This window comes from Ovis aries, chromosome 18, assembly GCF_016772045.2.
Source record: "Ovis aries strain OAR_USU_Benz2616 breed Rambouillet chromosome 18, ARS-UI_Ramb_v3.0, whole genome shotgun sequence".
NCBI lineage: Eukaryota > Metazoa > Chordata > Mammalia > Artiodactyla > Bovidae > Ovis > Ovis aries.
This window is the reverse complement of record NC_056071.1, coordinates 29,045,934-29,065,930: the sequence shown is the minus strand read 5'-3', so window position 1 is coordinate 29,065,930 and position 19,997 is coordinate 29,045,934. Positions and strand designations below refer to the sequence as shown.

At 35.6% G+C, this 19,997-nt stretch overlaps 1 protein-coding gene across 4 annotated transcripts in view; it reads left to right on the top strand.

Moving 5' to 3' along the window:
* The window catches only part of NRG4 (neuregulin 4), a 122,031-nt gene that overhangs the window by 73,405 nt on the left and 28,629 nt on the right, over nucleotides 1-19,997 (top strand). For all 4 annotated transcript variants that reach the window (XR_006056848.2, XR_006056847.2, XR_009597235.1 and 1 more), the window contains one exon: nucleotides 18,938-19,087. Coding sequence is in view for 1 of the 4 variants with exons in the window: in XM_042235191.2 (XP_042091125.1) it covers nucleotides 18,938-19,087 (150 nt within the window). In the remaining 3 variants the exon portion in view is untranslated. The remainder of the gene's footprint in view (nucleotides 1-18,937; nucleotides 19,088-19,997) is intronic.

Here is a 19,997-nt window from a genome sequence, read left to right as displayed (position 1 = left end):
CATACGGTGTATACTCTTCCTCATACTTTCTACTGATTTACTGTATTTGATTATATTAATTAACATCAGTTTAAAAGAAAAAGTCACCAGAGAAAACTGTTTTGTTTATTTTGAGTCTACCTGATATTTTTCAGTACACCTCCACTATTCCTTTCACTAATCTCTGCATTCCCTTTTAATTCTCTGGAGTCTAGATCATTTGGGAAAGCTGACAGTTTCTCATGTGCTTGGTAAAAAATCCTTGAGATGCATTCTCTTTAGTTTATGATTGTTCTGAAACTAATTTGTTTTACTACTGAACAGTTGGTTCATGCTGTCCAATTCTAGACTATGGACTCTTTTGAAGGAAAGTTCTTTCTCATAGATGTATTTTGAATAGGTTATAAGATTATCAGGTGAAAAATAGTAGAAATAGTCGATAGAATGAAATACTTTAGATACTTATACTCACAAATATTTTTCAGGAAAAAATTGTAAACTAATTGACCTATCCATAAAATAATTCTGAAAGTCTGAAACATAGTAGATATAAGACTTATAAACTACCATTAATGCTAAGGAAGATGCCTAAATTATCATATACAGTTTTATTTCAACTGAGCTCTTTGTTATTTTATTTATTAGGAAATAGTTAAAATTCTTTAACTGTTTAATAGGAGATAGTTAAAACTATTGAGAATGAGCATATAGAGGAGGCAGGAAAAATATGTGAAGGAAGAAAGAATAATTTAGTAAATTTACTTTGACATGCGAAAGTCTGAAAAACATTTTTTTTTTTTTGGCCATGCCATGTGGCATGCAGGATCTTCCTTGACCAGGAATTGAATCTCTACCCTCTATGGTGAGCACACAGAGTTTTAACTGCTGGACTGTAGAGTCTTAACCGCTGGACCACAGGAAGTCCCCAAAAGTCTAAATATTAAAATGCCATTTGTGTGCATGCTCAGTTGCTCAGTTGTGTCCAACTCTTTGCAACCCCCATGGACCATAGCCCTCCAGCTTCTCTGTCCATGGGATTATCCTGGCAAAAATACTGGTATGGTTTGCCATTTCCTCCTCCAGGGGATCTTCCTGACCAAGGGATCGAACCTGCATCTTCTGCACTGGCAGGTAATTCTTTACCACTGAGCCACCTGGGAAGCCCAAAATGTGTTTATATTCAGCTTTATCGATTTCTTATTTAAGCTATTAATATAATACCCAGAAGTGAAATGTATCATAGTTGGGTGAACTATGATCATTTTTTGTTCACTTTTTCTTGGTCAGTATTTTACAAATCTGATTCTATATAATCATGATTTGAACAGGAAATATTACCTCTTTAATACAGTGTAACCTTTTAAACCAGATTTAAATTTCAACTATATTGATCTTGACAAATAATACTTATAAAATGGTCCCAAGATAAAATTATTTGTGTGTTCTCACTATAAACCTACATATTCAGGTAAACTTAATTAAAACAGAAAATTGTATTTCCCACATAATAAATTGCTTGGAAATACAGAAGTAAGATATGTCTGTGGGTACATATAATTGTATTTTATATGCATAGAGAAAGTTAGCCCAACTACAAAGAAAATGGGGTGTGTGTGTGTCAAAATCCATTCAATTTGGAGATAAGAAAAGAATAATATAAAGAGTTTTGCTGATATAAGCATAGGCTAATGCTATTACTGCCTAACTATAGCTATGCTGAGCTATTCCACTATTATTCAGGTGTCAGCATTTCTGTTGTGGACATAGGACATTGTCGTTATAAGAATTTACTGTAATTTATAGTCTAAAATAAAAGGATACTATTGTTTTTGAACTTCAACTGAGAATGTTAATACAATAGGAAGAAAATACAGCACAAGGTTTAGATTTTCAGTCACATTATTCAGCTTTTTAGTCACTTTTCGAGAAAATGTATATGTAACTATCTGAAACTTCTTAAAGAAATTTCAGAAAAATGAGTAATTATTATACATCTTCATAGATTCATATGTATATAGTATATTTTATAATTATTCAGATTCTGTATATAATTTATTCCAGTGTTGCAAATAAATTCCAGGAATCCACATACCAGGCTTTCATTTAGTGCATTTAGTGTTTTTCCATTTATTCATTTCCTTCTCAGACTTTCTCTGATAACACCATTCTTTAAAGTAGGAAAACAATAAGCAGTCAAGTCACAGCTTGTATTCAGGAGTTTGTTAGATCACTGGATTGCAGCTCATTGAGAAAGACTCTGATGCTGGGGAAGATTGGGAGCAGGAGGAGAAGGGGTCAAAGAGGATGAGATGGTTGGATGGCATCAGTGACACAATGGACATGAGTTTAAGCAAACTTTCAAAAACAATGAATGACAGGGAAGCCTGGTGTGTTGCAGTCCATGTGGTCGCAGAGTCAGGTATGACTTAGCAACTGAACAACAAAAACAAACATTATTGACCGCCTTGATATGCCAAATGCTTTAAAATACATGATCTCATTGGATCATTCCAAAGTCCACTTTTAGATGGGTGTGAGGCCCCAAGTTTGAGTAACTTATTTTAGGCCACTAGCCCTTTCTACTATTATATACACCTTCTTGGGCTTCCCTGGTGGCTCAGAGGTTAAAGCGTCTGCCTTCAATGCAGGAGAACTAGGTTCGATCCCTGGGTCAGGAAGATCCCCTGGAGAAGGAAATGGAAACCCACTCCAGTATTCTTGCCTGGAGAATCCCATGGACTGAGGAGTCTGGTAGGCTGCAGTCCATGGGGTCACAAAGAGTCGGACACGACTGAGTGACTTGACTTTGCTTACTTTACTATACACCTTCTTACCTTTGTGTACCCAAGACTTCTCTTAGGAATATGTATTCTAATTTCTGTCGAAGAAAAAGGTGGTTGTTATCAGGGGCCAAGTGTGAGGTAGCAAAATTTTATCTTTTTACCTCTTTTTGTGCCATGATTATTTTCTTTATACTATGCATTCTTTCCACTGTTTTGTTTTAAAAATTCTTTCTGGAAATTCCTCCCCACATAGAGATTTAAATGACAGTGTAGCTTAACGTATTACTTTTCTCAAAGATATTGGCATTTTAACTTGTACTGCAGAAAGAGAATTGAAAAGAGAAGCTGAATCTCATGGTACCAATTGCCTAGCTATTAGGAAGACTTTTACCCATATCTCATCAAAGCTACCACTAAATTTGTTAGCTCTCATCCAAATGGATTTTACTAATTTATCATTTAGTTTCTTGTAAGATAAGGGAAATTACAGTTGCTTTATTGCTTGGCATTCCTTTTTGTATTATTTTAAAAATAATTTTCCTGTTGTATTACTGTGTACAAGTGGCAAAAATGAACCCTTGGCATGTTGTGTGTTTCTGAAAGAAATTACATATTTTTCTTTACTTTCACATACTTAGTTGTTAAAAATAGGGTGGTAGATAGAAAAAAAAATGCAGAAGTACAGTTCTGTAGCAGTGCTTTCTGCCAAGCATCACATTAAAACAAAACTATATAGATGACAGTTACTTAATGACTATGAGTAATTTGTTTCTCTAGTTAATGATATCAGGGTGAATAAGGGTAAAATTTTCTGTTGAACTATAGTATATAACTATTTCATAAGAGTTTTGATTGGCATTTCCTCTGTATGAACTGGGAATTAATTTCCTGGTGGTCCAGTGGTTAGGACTCTGTGCTTCCACTGAAGGGAGCATGGGTTTGAGAACTAAGGTCCCTTATGATGCATGGTACAGCCAAAAGGAAAAAAAACAACAACCCTATGTGCAGCAAAGGCATTGACAGATGTCCAGGAAATTTCATAGATTTTTGTTCATTATTTTACTGTAATAATTATTTATATCATCTCTGTTTTTAAAAGACAAAAAAAAATTGTGATTTTCTGGAGTCCTCTGGGAAGTCTCAAATATAGTTTTGGATATAATGGATATCATGATTTTTTATTTTATTTTTCCAATATTAAGTTCCAATTTTGGGAAGGCAAAATCAAAAAAGTTATCAGAGGAGATCTGCGCATTCAGTTAAGACAGGTGCCTAAGAAGTAATATTCAGTTACCTCTTTAGTCAGAAAGACAAAACGTATTTTCTAAGCTCTGTTCTTCATTATACTTTCTCATATTCTAGAACAAACTGATCTAGTTCTCTTTTAGGAGTTGACCCATTCAAGCCATTTTTGTAATACTGAGATGTAATTTTTAACACACTTTGTGTTCATTATTATTATTATCTTCAAATGAACCAATTAATAAGTATTTTGTAAATTTATATTTTACTTCCTAATATAGTAAACGCCAATAGTTCTGAACCCATATAAACCAAAGCTCTCTGGAGTCCTAAGTCCTAGAGTCCTTTGGATTGGAGACTGAAAATCTTGAGAATTACTGCAAACTGCTGCTTCCAGACACACCTACCCTTGGAAAACAAAAGTACACACAGAGTTGTATTTCTCTGTCACAGTTGTTCCAAGTATAGTCTCATAAGTCATATCAATTATAATTTTCAACCAAGTAACTATAACTAACTTGTACTTTACAGAGAAACTAGGGTAGTGGATAATTTAGAACTGTATGGCATCCACAAGCAGTTTAGTAGGTGTGCAAAGTCATGAATTCACGTGTTGCAACTTTCTACTACCATACACATCTCTTACATGACTTTCTAAATGGAAGAAATGAGTATGTTCATTAATATGACCAAAGCTGTAACCTTAAGAAGCAAAATTATATAAATTTAAAATTATACTTAGTGATTAATATTTCAGTATTTTGTCTTGGGCTTCCCTGGTGACTCAGATGGTAAAGAATTTGCCTGCAATACAGGAGATCCATGTTCCATCCCTGGGTCAGGAAGATCCCCTGGAAAAGGAAATGGCAACCCACTCCAATATTCTTGCCTGGAGAATTCCATGGACGAGGAGCCTGACGGGCTACAGTACACAGGGGCACAAAAGAGTCAGGCATGACTGAGAACTAACACACACATTCTCTCTTACTTAAAATTTATCTATGTCTAATAATATCTATGTCTAATAATTGAATTAATGGATATTAGTATTCAATGGTAATGTAAAAGTTTAAGCTTTTACATTACCTTGGAAATTATCTACTGAAAACAAATACTATAAAACATAATTATGGCTGAAATAAATGTTTGTCAGAATAATGATTGAATTTAACTGAATACAGTGTTCATTTTTCGTAGTTTTTAATAATATGTAGGAGTAACATTAGCTTAACTTGATTAGTAAACCTGTATAATTTTAGGAAAAACAAGCCCAAGTGGAATAAAATATATGCTTCTGTAATACTTAACACTGATAATTCAAAGATATAGATGTTTTATTAAGCTAGTATTATTTACCAAAGATTTAGTCTTATTAATGTGAACTTGGATTCTTAGAATATGTCATAGTTTTAGCAAGAAGAATTTTATTTAAGTTTAGTTCATTTAAAGCATTAGAAGTTCAGAAAACGAAGTCCTACTCTAGAGCACAGGGAATTATATTCAATAACTTGTGATAAACCATGATGGAGAAGAATATGAAAAAGAATATATATAACTGATTCACTTTGCTGTATGGCAGAAATTAATACAACATTGTAAATCAAATATATTTCAATAATATTAGAAAAAATAAAGCGTTAGAAGTTCAATTTCCTATTCTGAGAATTTTAGGAATGTTGAATTTATGTAAGAGCTTATTTATCTCTATTAAGTCAATCAGATCAGAACTTCTTTAATTTAAGAAATCTTGTACTATCATTTTTTCATATCCTCTGGAGAAAGGAAGAAATTTCACATAGAGTGAAAGGTAAAGGCCTTTCTGAATTTTACACATAGGCACAGAGAGGGCTTATAGCTTCAAATCTATACCTTTGGCACAGATCAAGTAAACACAGAAACTTAAAATCTCACTGTCCATATGTCAAAGAGGTATTCTCCTCCCCAGTGGGTATGTAATTTTTTATTTATTTGAGCTAAAAAAAAAAGAGAAATTTTTAAAAAGAGTCTAATAAACCAGTTTCTCTGTCATCTAGATAAATAGATCTCTATCATCCATTTACAGAGATCATCAGATTGTCAAACTATAAAAGGTGAAGTCACTCAGTCATGTCCGACTCTTTGCAACCCCGTGGACTGTAGCCTACCAGGCTCCTCCATCCAGGGGATTCTCCAGGCAAGAATACTGGAGTGGGTTGCCATTTCCTTCTGCAGGGGATCTTCCCGACCCAGGGATCAAACCCAGGTCTCCTGCATTGGAGGCAGACACTTTAACCTCTGAGCCACCAGGGAAGCCCCAAGCTAAACCAAACTCCTTATCATTGCTCTTACTAATGGGAAAATAACTTATCAGTAGTAAGAAAACCAACAACAATAAAAACTAAAACATGAAATTAGTGGATAGGGAAGAAAGCTAGAGAAACAGAGAGCCAGCAAATTTTAAATTCTATTGCTGCTTGAGATTCACCTCTGGGAGCCAGGAAAAGACATGCCAGGGCTTAAGCTACTCCAGAGGTGCACCTCACTGGCAGCTCCGTTTACTAGCTTTGTCGGATGAATCCGTCTCGGTGACCTTCAAACTGGTTAAAAAAAAATAATTGAAAGAGAAAATCATGATTTTCATACAAATATAATATGAACATGTGTCAAAGACATATTTGACTCATTCATTAACAAGGGAACCAATAAAATGTTACAACTGACTCAAAGACAAGTGCATGGGAGTTTCCTGGCCTTCCAGTGGTTAGGTCTTCAGGTTTTCACTGCTGAGGGCCCTCATGGTGGGGCCAAAAACAAACAAACAAAAACCCACACACACGTAAGTATAGGTGATCAGTCTATAATGTTGAAGTGAATTTATAAGTACTAATCAGTATCCACAGGGAAATCTCTTGTATTATACTGGACAAAATTAATTTACATTGTAATAGATTTCCTAAATTTACAGAGTTGTAAAATAGCTCAAAGACAATGAAAAACACAGGACTCCATAGTATCAGACAACCCAGAGGGTTGTTAGAGGCCTAACAACCTTTCTTGTCTACTTCAAAGTCTTTCACTGAGAACAATCCAGGTGAAGTCCTTTACTGCCCTTGTCTTCTTGGCCAACTTAGGCACAAGGTTAGCCAGGCCCTGACCTTTCAGCCTTCCAACTAGAACTTTCTAGGTTCGTGGAGCAAAGATAGGGAGGAAGGATTTGTTTTCACCTGTGTTTGCATCACTAGCTGGATGAGGCCTCTCCTTGCTGCTTCACTTTCCTCCAGGTTTCTTGTGATCACTTTGGAGCCAACCATTGCACAGTGTGGAGGTGGAATTTTAAATATCAGGCAAAAGATACCTTCCCAGAGTGACTCAGTAAGCTCTGACTTCCTGAGCCTGATGACCAGAATTCTTCCAGAGGGGCATTCCTAAGAATTATCTGCCCACAGAGCCACAGGCTCAGACCAAAGAACCTGATACCCTGCTGCCTTGGCTAAAGCCAAGCTTCTTTTTTCTTTTTAAAATTTTTGGCTATGTAGGATATGAGTTCCCCAACAAGGGTTTGAACCCACACCCCCTGCATTGGAAACATGATGTCTTAACCACTGAATTGTTGGGGAAGTCTCTGAAGGCAAGCTTTGTCCCCTATCTACAGCAGTTCCAGTGTTGGGTAGGTAAAAATCATCATTTGTCAAGGTGATAAAGACTGAATTCTATTTAAGAGAGGCAATTTAGGACTGCAAACATAATACATGAAAGTTTTGCTATATGAAAGGCTTGTTTTATGAAAGTAAAATAATTGATGTTGAGAATCAGAATTGAGAAAATATAAGGAAATCAAAATTTATTATACTTCTGCATTGGACATCTTACCTCTTTTAACTGTATATTGCATTTGTGCCTGTCCACAGTTTTGCCAGGCCTCAGTGTACATTTTACTAAACTCAATTTCAAAAAGGAATTTTCTGGTTTTATGAGTTGTTTTATTAATCACATAAAATTTTAGTTTTCTTAAGGTCAGTAGTTATGATAGACCAGTTCTTGGCCCTCTTTTTAGGTAAGACTTGTGGCTTTTCATCTGTAAATTTAGTAGAGGGTTATACTTCAAAGAAAGAAAGTTCAAAATGCTACTGTGATATTAATCAGAACGGTGTCTTCTTCACTTTGACTTTTGGCAGTGTACCACATGCTTTATTAAACATCAGGATTTAGATTGATCTTTAGAACACCTTTACAGAAAGGAAATCACAGCCTTGAAGCTGATGATAGAACAGTTGCAAAACTTCAAACAACTGCTTTATTTAGCTATACATTTTGTTGACACTTTTCATTTTAGTAACCTTATTTTTCATTAGTATTCTCAGCAGAAACAACTGATATATCTTTCTTGACCTCACCATGCTTAGAACAAAAACTTAAAAGGATAAATCTTCTTGAAACCTCACATTTTTCTAGATCACCTGCTTGTCAAACATGGCAGAATATGGTTTGAAACAGTGCAAACATACCTGCCGTCTGAGGTCTCCATGTCTTCCACCAGCCTTTGTCTTACTTCTTTGTATCACTTGTCCAAGAGTAGAAACTATTCTTCAGAACTGACTCAGGTGTTCTAGGAAGCAGAGTGCCAATAAAAGACAACGAATATCCTCCTTTAAAGCACCTTCATTTTCTTCTTATTTGTTGCATTATGAAATTATATCAGACTGTGTATTTGCTTCTGAATTTTGGTTATCCTTTTAGATAGTGTCTTTTTAATCCACTACTTCCTTTGACAGGCCACTGAAAAATATCCCAATTTCTCATCAATAAGATTTCATTTTCAATATAGGAATACCATGCAAACTGGAAACTGTGACTTTTGTTCAGCTCTAATACTTAACTTCTTTTGTCAGGAAGTGAGCTGATGCTGGCTTCTCTTTGTCTTATTCCAAGTTGGGGCATGACATTTTCTCTGCATTAGAAGGTTGTTGAGACCTGAAGCCTGGGAAGGTAAGATGCCAGCATGAATACTGTCCATTTAGAACTGTGGTTTAATTGAGTGGTGATTTAAGAGGATGAGTCTTTCCAGTTGTCCCTGACCTTTCAGTTTTACCAATGTCTACGGTTAGGAGGTCCATTAATATAATTTGTTTTTGTATAAATTTTAAATGTAGTTTTATATTTACTGAAATTATTACTTAAAAGAAAGGAAGAACTGACATATACTGATTTTATATATAAATAAATCTTTGTATATACAAATATGTATATATATATTTATAGCAAGGATTATAGCAATATAGACTACAAAAATATATATATTTCCTGCTTATAGTTTTACTTTTCTTCCCTGATCGTTTAAAATATATATATATATACCTTGTCTTTCAAGAACATTTTTGGATTTCCTTTCTGATTTTTTTTTTTTTTTTGAGGAAAGCAGAATATGGTGAGCAAAGAATTGAGATAATTTTTCTCACACAGAGAAAGACAATATTTGGGAAAAAAATTTTAATCACAAAATTTTGCCTAAAGTATTCTGGTTGAACCAAGCAGCATTCTGTGGCTATCTCTCCCAAAAAGTCTTCATTGGAAAAGACTAGCCAATGCATGGGTTCAGTAATGAAGGTCCTGTTTTAAATTACTCTTGCTTACTCTTATCATTTGTTTACATGCTTCCTTCATTCATGGTGCTTTAGCTTGTTTCAATAAGTAAAATGTTTAGAATTTTCACAGTGTTTTACTAAAGCAAAAAAAAAATCATAATTTTTCACAATACTACTACCATACATGACAAATATTAGTTATTCTCTATGGAGAACATTTATCCATTTATATATAGATTAACTTCTATGCAGAGTACATCATGAGAAACGCTGGACTGGAAGAAACATAAGCTGGAATCAAGATTGCTGGGAGAAATATCAATAACCTCAGATATGCAGATGACACCACCCTTATGGCAGAAAGTGAAGAGGAGCTAAAAAGCCTCTTGATGAAAGTGAAAGAGGAGAGTGAAAAAGTTGGCTTAAAGCTCAACATTCAGAAAACGAAGATCATGGTATCCGGTCCCATCACGTCATGGGAAATAGATGGGGAAACAGTAGAAACAGTGTCAGACTTTATTTTTTGGGGCTCCAAAATCACTGCAGATGGTGACTGCAGCCATGAAATTAAAAGACGCTTACTCCTTGGAAGAAAAGTTATGACCAACCTAGATAGTGTATTCAAAAGCAGAGACATTACTTTGCCGACTAAGGTCCGTCTAGTCAAGGTTATGGTTTTTCCTGTGGTCATGTATGGATGTGAGAGTTGGACTGTGAAGAAGGCTGAGTGCCGAAGAATTGATGCTTTTGAACTGTGGTGTTGAGAAGACTCTTGAGAGTCCCTTGGACTGCAAGGAGATCCAACCGGTTCATTCTGAAGGAGATCAACCCTGGGATTTCTTTGGAAGGAATGATGCTAAAGCTGAAACTCCAGTACTTTGGCCACCTCATGGGAAGAGTTGACTCATTGGAAAAGACTCTGATGCTGGGAGGGATTGGGGGCAGGAGGAGAAGGGGACGACAGAGGATGAGATGGCTGGATGGTATCACAGACTCGATGGATGTGAGTCTGAGTGAACTCCGGGAGATGGTGATGAACAGGGAGGCCTGGTATGCTGCGATTCATGGAGTCACAAAGTGTCAGACACGACTGAGCGACTGAACTGAACTGATAATCTGTAGTCCATTTCAGCACATGAATTATCTGGTTAATGGTCCACCTTGGAAGAACCTAATAGATTTTGCTTTTTTATTGGACTTAGATTATACTTTACACTTTTGAAGTGCAATATTTATTGGTTTTTAAGGGTGCTAATATCATATAAATATTTTATTAAGCAAAACTTTTGCAAAGTTGAATATTAGCTAAGTGTCTCTTACTTAATGTTAAGAATCTATTAATGTTTAGTGAAATTACATTTATGGCATTAGCTAATAAAAGAATCAGTCTTCCCTAAATTCTTGACCTATAAAAATATAGTAGGAGTTCCATAGGATGTTGGCATGTTTTTGTATGGTTCTCTGGCTCTGGATCACTAAAGGGATTTAAGCTCATGTGCTTATTAGTTCATGGTTTTTTGAACACTCTAATAGTTTTATTTTATTTTGGATTTACTTTTGCCATTTTTCATGGGTTTCAGATTGAACTTTGATTGCTATAAAGTAGGAATCAAACTGGGAAGTCAATTTTAGCATATGCCAATATTATACTTTTTCTTTCCAGGATAGATTAGCCCAAGTCAAGTGGCATTGACATCAAGTCTCTACTTGGTTAGTGAACTCTTCTATAATTGTTTATTATTTCTGAAAACCTTTTAATTTTTTCTGGCTATAACTTTTCTTCAGTATTTATTCCATGTAGTCATACATGAGATGTAAACATGGTCTTTGTAAAGTAACTAATTTCAGTTTCACTTTTATAGTGTGTTTCCATATTCAAAGCACTTTTAGACATTACTTGTTTGATTCTGACAATAGGCCTATGAAATAGCTACAGCAGGTGTTATTTTGATTTTACAGTCTTACAGAGTTTGAGTGACTTGCTGAAGGTCACACCATCAAGTCATAAGAGTGGATCAAGAAATCAGGTTTTTCTAGCTCACAGTCCAATACTCTTTCTTAGAGCTATATGGCACTGTTTATTTACATGATTAAAACCTTGGTTCTAACAACTTACCTTGAATGCTGTGGAGTCTAATGAATTTATTTCATGTCCAGTGTACTAACATAGCTTCTGGGTTTAAGGAGAGATTGTTGGTGGTGTTCAGCTAGAAAACCAACACATGTGTCTTGGATTCTGAATTTTGAAATCTCTAGTACCTGTTCTAGCATTCATCTTTCAGTTCCAGGAAAATGTGCATAATCCTAGTACTTGGTATTTACCTCGGTAGATGGCACAACTGTTTGCTACTTGGCAGTCTGTGCAGAAATGATGTCCAAAAATAAATTAGCAAGGAAGTTACATAAAGACTGAAGGCTACTTAGTTCTACATGAAATGGTGGTACAAATGGCTCACCTTTCTATTTTGCTTCAACTGGTCCTACTATTTCATTATCTGTCTAAATCTTAATTCACCTCCCCTGCCTTTTTTTTTTTTGAAAGTCGCTCAGTCATGTATGACTCTTTGTGACCCCATGGACTGTAGCCCACCTGGCTTCTCTGTCCATGGAATTCTCCAGGCCAGAATACAGGAGTGGGTAACCTTTCTCCAGTGCATCTTCCCAACCCAGGGACTGAACCCAGGTCTCCTGCATTGTAGGCAAATTCTTTACCAGCTGAGCCACCAGGGAAGCTCTAATTCACCCTTATTTATTTATCCTTAAAGGAGCTGACTTTGCCTGAAGTTTGATATTTGTATCATAACTGGGTCATAACATTTTCACAAATGAGCTCGAGCTTTAAAAGCAGGATCCTCACATCCTGGGCCATAAATCTAGCCTTGGTAAATTCAAAAAATTGAAATCGTTCCAATCATCTTTTCTGACCACAATGCAGTAAGATTAGATCTCAATTACAGGGAAAAAAACTATTAAAAATTCCAACATATGGAGGCTAAACAACATGCTTCTGAATAACCATAAAATCATAGAAGAAATCAAAATATACATAGAAACAAATGAAAATGAAAACACAATAACCCAAAACCTATGGGACACTATAAAAGCAGTGCTGAAGGGAAAGTTCATAGCAATACAGGCTTACCTCAAGAAGCAAGAAAAAAGTCAAATAAATAAAAGCACCTAAAGCAACTAGAAAAGGAAGAAATGAAGAACCCCAGGGTTAGTAGAAGGAAAGAAATCTTAAAAATTAGAGCAGAAATAAATGCAAAAGAAACAAAAGAGACCATAGCAAAAATCAACAAAGCCAAAAGCTGGTTCTTTGAGAAGATAAATAAAATTGACAAACCATTAGCTAGACTCAACAAGAAACAAAGGGAGAAGAATCAAATCAACAAAATTACAAATGAAAATGGAGAAATCACAACAGACAACACAGAAATACAAAGGGTCATAACAGCCTACTATCAGCAACGATATGCCAATAAAATGGACAACTTGGAAGAAATGGACAAATTCTTAGAAAAGTATAACTTTTCAAAACTGAACCAGGAAGAAATAGAAGATCTTAATAGACCCATCACAAGCATGGAAATCAAAACTGTAATCAGAAATCTTCCAGCAAACAAAAGCCCAGGACCAGACAGCTTCACAGCTGAATTCTACCAAAAATTTAGAGAAAAGCTAACACCTGTCTTACTCAAACTCTTCCAGAAGAAGGTAAACTTCCAAACTCATTCTATGAGGCCACCATCACCCTAGTACCAAAACCTGACTAAAATGCCACAAAAAAAGAAACTACAGGCCAATATCACTGATGAACATGGATGGAAAAATCCTTAACAAAATTCTAGCAAACAGAATCCAACAACATATTAAAAAGATTGTATATCATGACCAAGTGGGCTTTATCCCAGGAATGCAAGGATTCTTTAATATCCACAAATCAATCAATGTAATACTCCACATTAACAAATTGAAAGATAAAAACCATATGATTATCTCAATAGATGCAGAAAAAGCCTTGGACAAAATTCCATATCCATTTATGATAAAAACTCTCAAGAAAGCAGAAAGAGAAAGAACATACCTCCACATAATAAAAGCTATATATGACAAACCCACAGCAAACATTATCCTCAATGGTGAAAAATTGAAAACATTTCCCCTAAAGTCAGGAATAAGGCAAGGGCGCCCACTCTCACCATTACTATTTAACATAGTTTTGGAAGTTTTGGCCACAGCAACCAGAGCAGAAAAAGAAATAAAAGGAATCCAGAATGTAAAAGAAGTAAAACTCTCACTGTTGGCAGATGACATGATCCTCTACATAGAAAACCCTAAAGACTCCACCAGAAAATTACTAGAGCTAATCAATGAATATAGTAAAGTTTCAGGATATAAAATTAACACACAGAGATCTCTTGCATTCCTATACACTAACAATGAGAAAACAGATAAATTAAGGAAACAATTCCATTCACCATTGCAATGAAAAGAATAAAATACTTAGGATTATATCTACCTAAAGAAACAAAAGACCTATATATAGAAAACTATAAAACACTGATGAAAAGAAATCAAAGGGGACACAAATAGATGGAGAAATATACCATGTTCATGGATTGGAAGAATCAATATAGTGAAAATGAGTATACTACCCAGGCAATCTATAGATTCAATACAATCCCTATGAAGCTACCCAATGGTATTTTTCACAGAACTAGAACAAATAATTTCACAATTTGTATGGAAATACAACAAACCTCGAATAGCCAAAGCAATCTTGAGAAAGAAGAATGGAACTAGAGGAATCAACCTGCCTGACTCAGGCTCTACTACAAAGCTACAGTCATCAAGACAGTATGGCACTAGCACAAAGACAGAAATATAGATCAATGGAACAAAATAGAAAGCCCAGAGATAAATCCACCCCTATGGACACCTTATCTTTGACAAAGGAGGCAGGGATATACAATGGAGAAAAGACAATCTCTAACAAGTGGTGCTGAGAAAACTGGCCAACCACTTGTAAAAGAATGAAACTAGAACACTTTCTAAACCATACACAAAAGTAAACTCAAAATGGATTAAAGATCTAAACGTAAGACCAGAAACTATAAAACTCCTAGAGGAAAACATAGGCAAAACACTCTCTGACATTAATCACAGCAGGATCCTCTATAACCCACCTCCCAGAGTAATAGAAATAAAAGCAAAAATAACAAATGGGATCTGATTTAACTTAAAAGCTTTTGCACAACGAAGGAAACTATAACCAAAGTGAATAGACAGCCTTCAGAATGGAAGAAAATAATAGCAAACAAAGCAACTGACAAAGAATTAATCTCAAAAATATACAAGCAACTCCTGAAGCTCAATTCCAGAAAAATAAATGACCCAGTCAAAAAATGGGCCAAAGAGCTAAACAGACAGTTCTCCAAAGAAGACATACAGATGGCTAACAAACACATGAAAAGATGCTCAACATCACTCATTATCAGAGAAATGCAAATCAAAACCACAATGAGGTACCATCTCATACCAGTCAGAATGGCTGCTATCCAAAAATCTACAAACAATAAATGCTAGAGAGGGTGTGGAGAAAAGGGAACACTTTTACATTGTTGGTGGGAATCAAACTAGTACAGCCACTATGGAGAACAGTGCAGAGATTCCTTAAAAAACTGGAAATAGAACTGCCATATGACCCAGCAATCCCACTGCTGCACGTACACACCGAGGAAACCAGGAGTGAAAGAGACACATGGACCCCAGTGCTCATCGCAGCCCTGTTTATAATAGCCAGGACATGGAAGCAACCTTGACGTCCATCAACAGATGAATGGATAAGAAAGCTGTGGTATATATACACAATGGAGTATTACTCAGCCATTAAAAAGAATACATTTGAATCAGTTCTAATGAGGTGGATGAAACTGGAGCCTATTATACAGAGTGAAGTAAGCCAGAAAGAAAAACACCAATACAGAATACTAACACATATATATGGAATTTAGAAAGATGTTAATGATAACCCTACATGCAAGACGGCAAAAGAGACACAGATGTATAGAACAGTCTTTTGGACTCTGGGAGATGGCGAGAGTGGGATGATCTGAGAGAAGAGCATTGAAACATGTATATTATCATATATGAAACAGATTGCCAGTCCAGATTCAATGCATGAGACAGGGTGCTCAGGGCCAGTGCACTGGGGTGCCCCAGAGGGATGGGATGGGGAGGGAGGTGGGAGGGGGGTTCAGGATGGGGAGCACGTGTAAACCCATGGCTGATTCATATCAACATATGACAAAAACCACTACAATATTGTAAATTAATTAGCTTCCAACTAAAATAAATAAATTAAAATTATAAAAGTGGTATCCTTGTACATACTCATTGGTAGGCTATGTTTATTTTTTGTAAATATATCTGAAAATTTCAAGTTAATTTTTAGGTTAGTCATTTCTACTTCTTGGATAACAACATAATATTTAAATTTCTCTTTGTTTTTCCTCTAAATTCTGATATGACTAGCTAAATAACAAAAAGATGTATTTTTTCTTGACTTTATTTAAAGATACCATCTTGTGATTTTCTCACAAGAGCATGTGTTTGTTTGGCCGTGCTGTAAGACAGTGGACAGCACTCTAGTGTTGATTGGTTTCCTTTATATGCCTTTTTTTGTCCGTTGGTGTATAACCTCACCTGACCACTCAGTTTATATTTATACCATTCTCTTGACTCCATCCAACTCCTATGATGTAACTAACATATAGTTAGTTACATCAGCTAGTTTGTCATCTTGCTTGAAGTTCTATCCTACCTAAACTTGAACCAGCCTTAAGAAATTTGACTAATGAGTTTATAGTTTTTTAAAAAAAATCTTCCTCATAAAGAATTCAGTTCAGTTTAGTTGCTCAGTCATGTCCAACTCTTTGCAACCCCACGAACCGCAGCACACCAGGTCTCTTTGTCCATCACCAACTCCCGGAGTCCACCCAAACTCATGTCCATTGAGTCAGTGATGCCATCCAACCATCTCATCCTCTGTCACCCTCTTCTCCGCCTGCCCTCAATCTTTCCAGCAGCAGGGTCTTTTCAGATGAGTCAGCTCTTCACATCAGGTCGCCAAAGTATTGGAGTTTCAGCTTCAACATCAGATCCTCCAATGAACACCCAGGACTGGTCTCCTTTAGGATGCACTGGTTGGATCTCCTTGCAGTCCAAGGGACTCTCAAGAGTCTTCTCCAACATCACAGTTCAAAAGCATCAATTCTTCAGCACTCAGCTTTCTTTACAGTCCAACTCTCACATCCATACATGACTACTGGAAAAACCATAGTTTTGACTTGACTAGACGGACCTTTTGGCAAAGTAATGTCTTTGCTTTTTAATATACTGTCTAAGTTGGTCATAACTTTCCTTCCAAGGAAAAAGCGTCTTTTAATTTCATGGTGGCAGTCACCATTTGCAGTGATTTTGGAGCCCAGAAAATAAAGTCTCTCGCTGTTTCTATTGTTTCTCCATTATTTGCCATGGAGTGATGGGACAGGATCCCAAGATCTTTGTTTTTTGAATATTGAGTTTTAAGCCAACTTTTTCATTCTCTTCTTTCACTTTCATCAAGAGGCTCTTTAGTTCCTCTTCACTTTCCTACATAAGGGTGGTGTCATCTGTGTATCTGAGGTAATTGATATTTCTCCCGGCAATCTTGGTTCCAGCTTGTGCTTCATCCAGCCTGGTATTTCACACAATGTACTCTGCATATAAGTTAAATTAGCAGGGTGACAGTATACAGCCTTGATGTACTCCTTTTCCAATTTGGAACCATTCTGTTGTTCCATGTCCAGTTCTAACCATTGCTTCTTGAACCGCATACAGATTTCTCAGGACGCAGGTGACTTGATCTATGGGGAAAATAAGTATTTTTTATTTAGACTTTAGGTAATTGTGCTTTCTAAAGTATTTTACTTCCATTTCAGTTTGCCACTCATATTCTGTCCTTTCTCTTCCTCTCTGTGTCTCCTCAACTCCATGTTTACAGTAGTTTGAGAGAATGGGAATTGCTGCGTTGGTCAAACTAACACCCCCTCTAGTGGAAGCTCTAACCAATAACACCACTTTCTCACTATCAGTAGGACTTGAGGTTCATAAAACATCTTTCATATACTCATTTAAGTAAAATTGATACCTGTGCTGTAACTTGATATTCTTTTCTCTTATTTATTTGTATACTGCTTTATTAGCCTATCACATTAGTTGCCAAGCTTTGTTAGTAATTAGTTCACATGTAACTTTCTAGGCCTGCATCCTTATTAGTCTAGAATGGGAGAAAAGAAGGTAACATTTATAAATAGTTTCTAAACTGGAAAGAGGTGGGGAGGAGAATTAATTAAATAGAACAAATATTTCTGGTTTTGGTAATGCTACCTTGAAGAATATATACACACACATACTTTTTTACACAAAATTTTTGCTAAGTATAGTTTACTGTTTAACTTTGTGGGTTGCTTTATAAATAAACATTAGTATAATTAAAATACTATTATTTATCTTAACTGCAAATATGAAATAATTAAATCGATCTGGTGCCAAACTCACTAATTCATATCAATTTTTATGTTTTATAATCTTTGAACATACTAACAGGGAGAAAGCAACTGGTTAATATTACCAAAGATTATGGATTTCTGTCACATAGTTTTAAAGAGCTGAAAGTAAATGGGCTTAAAATATTTGGCTGGCAAATGAAAATATCACAAAATTTCTAGAAAAGCAAAGTGATAATATAAGGAGTAGAACTACCAGATACTAAAACATAAAGTAACAGTATTGAAGCAGTAAGGTAGAAGCCCAAGATTAGATGTATAAATCACTGAAGAGTAAAGAACTGTTGTCACTTATACAAACTTGACATATATTAAAGGAGGCACTGTTAAACAGCAGGGAAGAGAATGATTATTTAATAAATGGGGTTGGAATAGCTATTTAGCATTGTCAAGGAAAAATACACTTAGAATCACATCTACACCAGAGATAACAAAATAAATTTCAGATGAACCTAAAGTGTGGACAATTACATATTGAAAATATGGAAGATAAAAGGACTGCATATTCTATAACTTCTCTGGAGTTTCTAAGCAGTTTGAAAACTGGAAAAGGAAGAGAGTAAAGATCAGACTGCAGATGCTAATTTGTTTTATTATAACTGTAGCTCTGTGAGCATCATAGTATAGCATTCCTAGTCTATGTTCAGAATCTGAAAATTGGTCTTTTTTTTTTTTCATACCAGCTGGAAAACTTATGCTTCCTATATTAGTTAATGGAACAGAGAATGCAACTCTGTATCTAACATTTTTTTTTCCATAGATGCATTGAAAATTATACAGGAGCTCGTTGTGAAGAGGTTTTTCTCCCAAGCTCCAGTATCCAAACTAAAAGTGACCTGTTCACAGCTTTCATGGCATTGACTGTTCTTCTAGGAACTCTTTTCCTTGGAGCCCTCTACTTCCTCTGCAGGTAACCAAAATAGAAACATGCTTTTGAAAAGAAAAAAGTAATACAGAGTAGTTAGTGTTTGACTAAATAATCAATATGCCCTTTAGCTCTAGATTATTTTTCCAGATCATGTTTTCTGTTTAGAGTTATTTCTCTAATGCATTTATTGTTACTAAATTGTATCTTTTATTTATTTTTGTTATTAAATTAATGTCATTTTTGAAAGGATCTTTTTTTTTTTGAAAGGATCTTATTCTTTGTTACTATCATCATTACCTTAACTTTTCTAAACTAGTAAGGTAGACCCACATTCACTAAAGTCATCATGCCAAAAACACCTAAATATTTGGAGTAAGTCTATTTAAAGTAGACTTTGAATGTGAAAGAAAGCAATGATTTATTAGTTACCCAAGTACCCATCAACAAAAGAATGGACACCAAGTTGTGATATATTGCTATTAAAGGGTAATATATAAGCTGAAATGAATCACAGTTACACAAACTGTGATTCTGAAAGCTCAGCTTCTCTGTACGTCAGTGCCGAATTGAATCTTGGAGACAGTTTTGGGTAAGGTAAAAAGGATGGCTTTATTACTTTACCAGGCAAAGGAGGACACAGTGGACTTTGGCCTCGAAAACTGTGTGTCCCAGCTTGGAGAGGATAGTTAGAAGTTTTCTAGTAATGATTTTAAAAGGGTGTGATCAGCTTGTGGACATTCTTCTGATGGGTTGGTGGTAAGATAAGTAGGAGTCCACATCATCAACCTTTAGGTTCCAGCTGATCTGGATCTACATGCTTGTGGATAGCATACCATCTAACTTTCTCCCACCTGGAGAGGGTTTCAGTATCTGCAAAACAGCTCAAAGATATTGTGTGTTTCCGTTGATGCAGAACCAGGACCTTGTCCCAAGGCTGCACTACTGTTTCTCT